This window comes from Sinocyclocheilus anshuiensis, unplaced genomic scaffold (genome assembly GCF_001515605.1).
Source record: "Sinocyclocheilus anshuiensis isolate Anshui unplaced genomic scaffold, SAMN03320099.WGS_v1.1 scaffold238, whole genome shotgun sequence".
Taxonomy (NCBI): Eukaryota; Metazoa; Chordata; class Actinopteri; order Cypriniformes; family Cyprinidae; genus Sinocyclocheilus; species Sinocyclocheilus anshuiensis.
In genome coordinates this window covers 1,921,133-1,931,360 of record NW_015547674.1, presented here as the reverse complement: position 1 = coordinate 1,931,360, position 10,228 = coordinate 1,921,133, and the positions used below count along the sequence as shown (strand labels likewise).

Sequence of the window (10,228 nt, the reverse complement as noted above, 5' to 3'; positions counted from 1 at the left end):
TCAATGTTGAAAACAGTTGTGCTGCTTCATATTTTTGTGGAAACCGTGATGCATTTTTTTTCAAGATTCTTTGATGAATAGAAAATTCAAAAGGAGAGCTTTTATTATAAAAGTCTTTACTGTCACTTTTGATCAATTTAATGCATCCTTGCTAAATAAAAGTATTAATTTATTTCCAAATAAATGCATTTTTCTGACACAGATGTCATTTCTTGATTTTTGAATGAACTATTCTTTCAAGGTACAAAAGGTCCAGAAACTGATGAGATGAGTGGTTATGAATCTCATTTTAGAGGACATAACAAGCGAATGTTCAGGGATGGCAACATCAGTGCTTTAGTGAACTGTCACTGTGCTTCAGTTACGTGTCCTTTTTCAGAGCTGAGACATAATGGGCAGAAATTGACATCGCTCGTCCTCCTCTTGGCCATTTTGATAAAAGAGACAATGCTTAAGTAAGAAGCAGACATACAATCTACCTTTCTTCAAATCACATCAGGACAGCCGATAAGGAGCTAAAGCTGGACAAACCTCCAAGGCATCCATTGTATCTCTTGTAATTGTATTTTGGTTTCCGCTGAAGCCAACATTATGGTTAATCGTGTTTTTAAGTGTACATTGTTATCACCAGAAGTTGCGCACGACTGTGTGTTCACCTGGATTTCAAGTTCATAAACAATGACATTTGCATGATACTCCAAGGTCAAATAATAACATATGGTACTCTGAAAAAAAATAAACTTTATCATGGTGCATTCTGATACCTTTTTGTAGTAACCTATTAGTCCATCATGCCTATATTGTGTGTAAAATTGTAACTAGTTATGGGGTTTATTTTTCACCACAGGTTGCACAAGAGATTTCATATCCATATGCCATGTTGTTTACATGGCACTGCAATGTTCTTCAAAGAGTAAAGTCCAAAAACATGGTCATTTGTACATTTTGTTAATGCAGCAGTCTTTATAGTGTGCATAAAACACAACAAGTAATGGTTAATGATGTTATTAAGTCTTTATTGTTGCACAAGAGTTATGTTTACAGGGATTTCATATTCATGTTGATTAGGCATGACACTCCAATGAACTTCAAAGAATAAAATTCCCATGGTACATGTCCAAAAACATTGTAATCAGACTATTTTTGTATTAATATAGTACTGTATATTATAGTAAGTGTTTGTAAAACCACAACAAGTAGTGATTATGTTTTTAAGTCTTCGTTATTAATTGCACAAGAGTGTGTTCATATAGATTTAATATTTATGTTATGATATTTTATAATATGATCAAGAAAGTGCGTTATTAAAAATTAGATTTTACCACGCTATGTTTTTTGTTTGTTAGTTTAGTATTTTGTGTGTGTGTGTGAGTGTGTGTGTGTGTGTGTGTGTGTGTGAGTGTGTGTAAATTCGTACCTTGTTGATGTTTTCAGGTGTTTGTTAAAACAGCACGTTGCGCAAGTGTGTGTGTGTGTGTGTGTGTGTGTGTGGACTTTGCAGAAGATGCAATCCCATGGAAGCTTTCGTCATCTTGGCATATTACCATACTGCCCCACAGATTTCTGTGCCAAACCCCCCTCCACACGTGGTTTCGTCCTGTCGCCCGAGAGGACGAATGAGTGCGGGCCCCTCATGACGCGAGGCGGGCCGCTCCATACATACTCTCGCGACATACTCTCGCGCTCCGCGGAGGGGAGACGCTTTTCCTGCGATTCCCAAACAAGTGTATTGTAGTACTGCAAAAGAGAAACTAAAAATGATGAACGGAGATATTGACAGTTTCTACAACTCTCTTATTGAGGAGGACTGCTTCTTGTTTACGTCGGAGTCCGTTGGAGAGGGGCATCCAGGTAAAATGTCCAAAAATAAAATGTGGGTGACTTTACAGTAGGCTATTCAACTTCGCTGTTACATAACAATACCTGTATTGTAGTAACGCACTGTACTGTTGCATCATTATTCCAATAGCTTATTTGATTTGTAACCATATTTATGTTGTATTTGCTTTTGTTTGGAAGCGTTTAAATAAATATAGTTCAATGCTCAGATATCTCCATGATGCGCAGTGGATTTGAAAACGATTGTATTTCGTTTCTATGGCTGTGTGCCAAAAACTAGTGAGCGGCCCAGACAGCATTCTGAGCGCTGTAGTCGCGTGCAGATGATCTCAGATACATGCACAGTTGCACACTCATCTCAGCTGACAATGCAAACACTTCTGATGGCCAAAAAGGTAGTGTAGGTAGTAGGCATATCAGCAGGTTTTGAGGCGCAGCCTCGCGCTAGTGGGATCAAACATGCAGTCTGAGCGCAGACTCCGCCCACCGCGGAGATGGAATACTTCTTTTTAAATTCATTTTTATAACTTGACAACTGTACATCGTTTTTTATTTATTTGTTTTTTTTTATAAGAAACGTTTATTATTTGTGTATAAATAAATGTTAAAGAACATATATGTCATACAGAGGTAAGATGGAATACTTCTTTTTAAATTCATTTTTATAACTTGACAACTGTACATCGTTTTTTATTTATTTGTTTTTTTTATAAGAAACGTTTATTATTTGTGTATAAATAAATGTTAAAGAACGTATATGTCATACAGAGGTAGTACAATTTCAAATGCAGCATGTACATAGGAATAAAGCCCATAGGAAACAATTTATAAGCTCATATTATCATATAATTCTCAAGCACAGCTGATGGGAAAACAAGCAAATGCAGTGTGGGTTTTGACAAACATATAGGAGTACTAATTACTATTTTCATTGTACAGATAAGATATGTGACCAGATAAGTGACGCTGTGTTGGACGCTCACCTGAAGCAAGACCCAGAGGCAAAAGTGGCTTGTGGTATGTTGACTTTGATTTCTGGGGATTTGCTGAAATATTTTGCATGTGTCCTTTCAGATTTGATGTCCTCCCAGAATCATGAATATGAATGTTTTGCCATTTTTTCCCCCCCTAGAAACTGTAGCTAAGACAGGAATGATTTTGCTGGCAGGAGAGGTGACGTCTCGTGCTGTTGTTGACTATCAAAAGGTGGTTCGTGACACCATAAAACACATTGGCTATGACGACTCATCCAAGGGTTGGTTTGATGATGCATTTTATTATACATACAGCCAGGGCCGCATTAAGACGCAGCATATTTTCAGCATCATAACACCAGTCTTCAGTGTCACATGATCTTCAGAAATCATTCTAATATGCTGATTTGCTGTTCAAGAAACATTTCGGATTATCATCAGTTTTGAAAACAGATGTGCTGTTTCCTACTTTGGTGGAAACTGTGATGCATTTTGCTTTTTGTGATTCTTTGATGGATAAAAAGTTCAAAGGAACAGCATTTATTTGAAATGATAAACATTATAAATGTCTTTACTGTCACTTTTGGTTTTTTGTAATTCACCTGTCCTGAATACAAGTAATTATTTCTTTCAAAAAATGTAATGACCCCAAACTTTTGAACACGCTTATAAATGGATGTGTGGAGATTTTACAACTACAGCTAAAAAACAATTAAACTAAAAATGTCATTTAAATAGGAAGCTGAATGGCCCATAATCTGTTCCAAATTCTCTCTTCTAAACCCATAGGGTTTGATTATAAGACCTGTAATGTCCTGGTGGCTCTGGAGCAGCAGTCTCCAGACATTGCCCAGGGTGTTCATTTGGATCGCAATGAAGAGGATGTTGGGGCCGGCGACCAGATAAATTAGTGCTGTTCAAAAACTGTAAATGAAACTCTTTTAATAACATTTTAGTATTAATATTTTATGCTTTGTGCTTCATTCAGGGTCTGATGTTCGGTTATGCCACGGATGAGACAGAGGAATGCATGCCTCTCACTATTGTGCTCGCACACAAACTTAACGCCAAGATGGCCGAACTGCGCCGCAGCGGCACCCTGCCCTGGCTCCGGCCCGACTCTAAGACTCAGGTCTGCTGGACAGCATTTAGAAACACAAAAACATGTGAAATTGAGCTTGCGTAGCTAGGAGTGTTTGCATGCAGGTTCTTGTGTAGACTGCGTTTCCTGACAGTGCAACATGACTCTGTGCTTTGAAAACAGGTTACTGTGCAGTACAGACAGGAGCGTGGCGCCATGCTGCTGGTGCGCGTCCACACCATTGTCATCTCTGTGCAGCACGATGAAGACATCTGCCTTGGTGAGATGCGTGATGCACTTAAAGATAAAATCATCAAAGCTGTGGTGCCCTCTGTTTATCTGGACGACGATACCATTTATCACTTACAGCCGAGTGGACGCTTTGTCATCGGAGGCCCTCAGGTAGAGACCAGTTTTGTTTTGGGTTTTGGCAGAAGTTCTAGATTTCCTTAAAATTGTATTACTTCAGTGTTACATGAATGAATCAAATATGAAATCAAATATTGTGTTTTTTATGTCAGTTTGAACTGCATTCAATTTTAAACTGCTTGAAATACTGTTTATACTTTATATTTCTTCTTGAAATTTTGTGAATATTTAGGGTTCTATATGTGCATGCAAAGTTTCGACACATAGATGTGTTTTGGCAAATCTCTACAAATGTTAGTTACATCGATTGTGTTAAGGCCCCGATATACTTCAAACGAAATCGAAGAACAAACTGAAATGACGTCATTTCGAACAAAATCAGGCCGAAACGAAGTTCATTTTGAGTTTGTTTTGGCAGTTCGTTTTGCCTCCTAAACACCTTTGAGCTACCATTGGTCCGTGGCGATTATGCAGTTTTTGTGTTCTGGAACTCCGCCTTCTTTGACGTGCGATTTTATTTATTTATTATTATTTTCCCCGGTTCGTTTCTCATTCCACAGAGGCCCGACAGGAGAACACATCTCCGCAACTATCTTGCGGGCTGTGCACGGTCCAATCTTGAATGTTTAAGCAACACTTTGTTGCATGGCCCGACAAGCTAGTACTCGGAGTGTCAAGGCCAGTCTCTCCGTAGTGGAAATCTGTGTCCTGTGCGTTTTTGCATGTTTCACATATGGCGATACCCTTTTCAATAGATCGTCAAACCACGCGGCGCACATTCTGAAGTATGAAAAATGCACTTCCTCATCTGTGCTCCGCATTTGCTGAATAAAAAGGGCAAACTCGCCATCATTCTTTCTGTTTTCGTTAAATGGACGCACATACCATCTACGTCGCTTGTTCTTTTTCTTTGCCATTGAATAGATCAATATTACTGCCAGATGTTTACGAAACTGTTCTTCTCTCACAGCCGCCATCATTGTTGTGTTTAGGGGGTACACGCGGGCGGCGTGACACATGTTTACAACCCCCGCCTCCAGCAGCGCGGGGGTGTCGGAATGTTCGAAAACAGTATACCGTCGCTTAGCCTTTTCGAACTTCTTTTTGCCCTCAAACGAAGAACGAAAAATAACTTCGATTGAAGTATATCGGTGCCTTTAGAGTTCAAAGGAGGGAGCGGAGACGTTGTCGACACTATGGGTCGCTCTTGGGAACCCAGACACCTCTGACATCATTGAGAAAAGGTCAATAAAATTGGCGAGCAAAATTTGCATAGCTGGCCACGCCCCGGACATCTGGGTATAAATAGGCCAGTGTGGCATTTGCTCACTCGTTCTGTTCTGAGGAGTTGAGAAGTGTCTCAACCCACTCAGAGGCAGTTCAGAGTTGTGGCATAAGGGACACAACATCTCCGTTCCCTCCATCAGGGAATGAGGGTTACCATACATAACCGAGACATTCCCTTTCAGTCGGTCACTTCGACGTTGTGTCGAAATTCTGACACTATGGGTCCCTATACTAAACGCCACAGCTGCTGAAATGCGTTATGAATCCATGGGGGCGCAGATGTTGACAAGCCCAGCGTGTCATGACCAAATGCACCTCTCCTCCTCGTAACCTTCCAACGCCCAAGACTTATGACCTTGCTCTCCAACATTCGGGAGAGCTGCCAATAAGGCGGAGGTCACCACAGCCGGAGCCTTTTCTCATTCTGAGGAGAAGCGTCCGTCCCCCGAGTGGGGAAAGGACACTATGGAGGTCACATCCCACCAGAAGGGAAGGTAACATTTGAAGATCAACCTATGGACTTACGGGAGGAATTACCACATAGGGAAGATTCTGTGGTGGGCTTCGCATAAGGGGAGAACTACCAAAAACAGAACCCAGTGACAGATTGAGTGTCTGTCTAGGGGAGACACTGAACCCTAAGGAACTAGGCAGTGAAAAAATACACATATGGGGCCACCAGAGAGAGCCACTACATATGGGGCACTAACCCAATACGAGAATTCGCTCGAGGAACACTTCCCCGTAATGGATTCTTGTAGCAAGTACCTCGTCATAAGAGTGCGTGAGTGATGGAAGGGTAGTCCAGGGTTCATAAGAAGGAACTTAACTGGACTCAATAAGTGCATATAATCAACTCAGAGAGGGGAAGGAGCTAAGTGCAAGCTCTACACCCTACCAGCCACCAGAGTTCAAGAACTGGTGCTCAAAACTCTGGATGAAACCGGTTACATTTGCAGATTGTAGAACCTGGCAAATGTATTAGGTGTATCCTAACCTGCAGCTCTACAAATGTCCATTAGCTAGGCACCATTTTCTAAAGCTGAAGAAGCAGCAATGCCCTTGGTTGAGTGCGCCCTGTGGGCATGGTAAGCCTCTGGCCTGATAGGCCGTAAGGATCGCATCCACAATCCAGTGGGAGATCCTTTGTTTGGAGACAGCATTCCCCTTCTGCTGACCTCCAAAGCAGACAAAGAGCTGTTCAGAAACTCTGTGTGTGTTCCAAATAGATGCGCTGGGCTCGGACTGGGCACAACAGAGACAGGTCAGGGTCCCCCTCCTGTGGGGGGATAGCTTGCAAGGTTACCACCTGATCTCTAAAAGGAGTGGTGGGAAACTTGGGCACATTTCCAGGCCGGGGTCTCAGGACAATGTGAGAGTCTGCCGGCCCGAATTGAAGATCCCCCACTCTCTTGATAGAGGTGAGCACAGTCAGGAAGGCCGTCTTCATAGAGAGGGCACTAAGTCCAACTGACTGAAGGGGCTCAAACAGATCTCTATGTAAGAACTGAAGGACCACTGAGAGATACAAAGAGGGGATGAGGCACGGCTCTTCAACCGCCGGGCGCCTCTAAGGAATCTGATAACCAGATTGTGCTTCCCCACCGATCTGCCATCTACAGTGTCGTGGTTTGCTGCAATAGCAGCCACGTACACCTTGAGTGTAGAAGCAGATAGGTACCTGTCCAGGCCCTCTTGGAGGAAGGATAGCACAGATCCAATGCCACATCTCCAAGGATCCTTCCCATGGGAAGAACACCAATTTACGAAAATGCGCCATTTCAGGCCATAAAGCCGCCTCGTAGAGGGGGTCCTAGCCTGAGTTATGGTATTCACCACAGCAGGTGAAAGGTCTCTGAATTCCTCCTGGTCGTGTCCAGGGACCCGACATGGAGGTTCCAGAGATCTGGGCGCGGGCGCAAGATCGTGCCCTTCCCCTGGGAGAGAAGGTCCCTCCTCAGGGGAATCTGCCAGAGAGGAGCTGAGGCCAACAGCACGAGCTCCGAGGATCAAGTCTTGTTAGGCCATTGCGGAGACACCAACAAGATTTGTTTCCCTGTCCTCCCTGACTTTGCACCGAGTGTATGCAATAAGGCTCACTGGGGGAAACGCATGTTTGTGAAGGCCCCTGGGCCAGCTGTACACCATTGCATTTCGGCTTCGAAAAACAGAACTAGTGAGCAAATGCCACGCTGGCCTACTTATACCCAGATGGCCAGGGGTGTGGCCAGCTATGCAAATTTTGGTTGCCAATTTCATTGGCTTTTTCTCAATAATGTCAGATGTGTCTGGGCTCCCAAGAGTGACCCCTAGTGTCGGAAAATCGACACAATGTCGCAGTGACCGATTGAAAGGGAACCCATTTTACCAAGTACAAATAGCAATAAATACTACTTACACTAGGCACAAATAATGTTAGATATTATTTATACTTAAATGCAGTTATTGAAACACTGAAAAATGTTTTACTTTGAAGCAATTTTCACTCATAAATTGCTAATAAATTTCACAAATAATAACAAAGAAATGGCAAGTAACGCACAGAATTAAACATTTAGAGAGTAGAAAGAGTATTAGAAATAGTATTTTCATGTAACTCTTATATTCCAATAATTTGCAAAATCATGTTTTACAGTGAAAAAAGCATACAAATTGTTCTTATGTTATGTCTATGCAGCTAATTTTGAAAAGAAAAAAAAAACAGTTTGGGTCAAATTGACTCCTAACACAATCAAAAAATACAGTAGAAATAGATGGAAATTATGTGATTTCTTACATATTTTATATATTTGTTTTTAGTATCTGACAAGCTACAATACATGACCTGAATCTTCAGTGTTTTTCAGAGTGAACTTTTGGCAAATTGCATGGAATGTTTTTAACACATATGATTCTCCATTCACTTAGGGTGATGCCGGCCTGACTGGTCGTAAGATTATTGTCGATACATATAGAGGCTGGGGAGCCCATGGTGGAGGAGCTTTCTCTGGAAAGGACTACACTAAAGTGGACCGTTCTGCGGCGTACGCTGCCCGCTGGGTGGCCAAATCTCTAGTGAAGGCTAAACTGTGCAGGCGTGTTCTTGTGCAGGTAAGCTGGCCAGATATTTTGCATTCTGCTTAGAAAGTATAATTCTTTGAATTTGAAGTTCATTGATATATTGCCTTCACCATGATGCAGGTTTCTTATGCCATCGGAGTGGCCCATCCTCTTTCCATTTCCATCTTCCACTATGGCACATCTCAGAAGAGCGAGCAGGAGCTGTTTAAAATCGTCAAGAAAAACTTTGATCTTCGTCCAGGAGTCATTGTGAGGTAACAGCTGCTCTCTTGACACATTACCCTGTGATCGAAGCCTCTCATATTCCTTCATCTTTCAGCTTAACACAGATGGAAGTGAATCATTCACTTTTCTTCTGCTTCTGCCTTTGCTTCCCTTTTCTTTGGGTTTTTGCATCCCCTGATTCCATCAGACAGACGATAATAGATCTAGCAAACTCAGTCAACTTTTGCCAAATAATTATTGTATATGTATATAACACACACACACACACACACACATATATACAGGGACACATAAAGTACTGCAAAGTGTGTGCTGTCTGTAAAAAGCAGTCACGTAACTGATAATGTAGAAAGCACACACACACACACACACACACACACACACACACACATAAAGTACTGCAAAGTGTGTGCTGTCTGTAAAAAGCAGTCACGTAACTGATAATGTAGAAAGATGGGTATTTTTATTTTATTTTAGCCCCAACTTTTGACATCCCTTGAAAACGTTTGCATTATAACATCCCTGTAGAGACATGCTTTCTGCAACTCTCCAATTTGTTGGTTTATTCTGTAGAGCACCATGAGTAATGTAGTTTTTCAACACAAATTCCACAGTGCACTTCACATCCCTACTTGTGTGACACGCATGAGTGAGCATAAACCTGTGAAGAGTGTTTCAAATCAGTCACTTACGAGCTTCTATGCTGCTTAGGATGTTGCCTTAGAAGGTAGCTGCAGGTTTGGAACAGAGCCATCATGTTTGGACAGGTTCAAGTGGTTAGCTAGTGTTTGCTATCAGACTTGCTCTCTATTTCATGCTGCAGTTTCCTTCTTCAGGCTGACTAGTGAGTGTGACAGTAAGTGACCGCTTCATCTCTTCTCTGGCTGGCTGGGTGCGCACTTGAAGTATCGTCCACATGATAATCTTTTAAATGCATGCTGTTCTATTTTAACGAGTCAGTAATCCACGGCCGACGTGTTCTAGGGAGCTGGAGCTGAAGAAGCCAATTTATCAGAAGACCGCTGCTTACGGCCACTTTGGCCGTGAATCGTTCCCTTGGGAAGTGCCCAAAAAGCTGCACTACTAAACCTTTTGTCAAGGTTTTTCCTCTCTAGGCCTGTTGGCGTATTCTACAGAGAAGCCCACATGGCTTACGGGGAGAAGTCTGGTTATTCTGGTACAAGTCTTGCTGGTCCGTCTTATTTAAAGGGGTCATATGACGTTGCTAAAAAGAACAATATTTTGTGTATTTGGTGTAATGCAATGTGTTTATGCGGTTAAAGGTTAAAAAAACACATTATTTTCCATATAATGTACATTATTGTTTCTCCTCTATGCCTTTCCTTTCTGAAAAGCGTCGATTTTTAAAAATCTCATCGGTCTGAAAAAGCGA

The 10,228-nt window shown here is 41.9% G+C and overlaps 1 protein-coding gene across 1 annotated transcript; it reads left to right on the top strand.

Moving 5' to 3' along the window:
• The first annotated feature begins 1,702 nt into the window (after window positions 1-1,702).
• On the top strand, window positions 1,703-10,100 carry LOC107702964 (S-adenosylmethionine synthase-like). The gene is made up of 9 exons (XM_016505438.1): window positions 1,703-1,851; window positions 2,779-2,856; window positions 2,972-3,094; window positions 3,603-3,715; window positions 3,802-3,945; window positions 4,078-4,296; window positions 8,458-8,640; window positions 8,731-8,864; window positions 9,820-10,100. Exons 1-9 carry the CDS (start codon window positions 1,758-1,760, stop codon window positions 9,920-9,922), a joined length of 1,191 nt encoding a protein of 396 aa, XP_016360924.1. The 5' UTR covers window positions 1,703-1,757; the 3' UTR covers window positions 9,923-10,100.
• The last annotated feature ends 128 nt before the right edge of the window (window positions 10,101-10,228 follow it).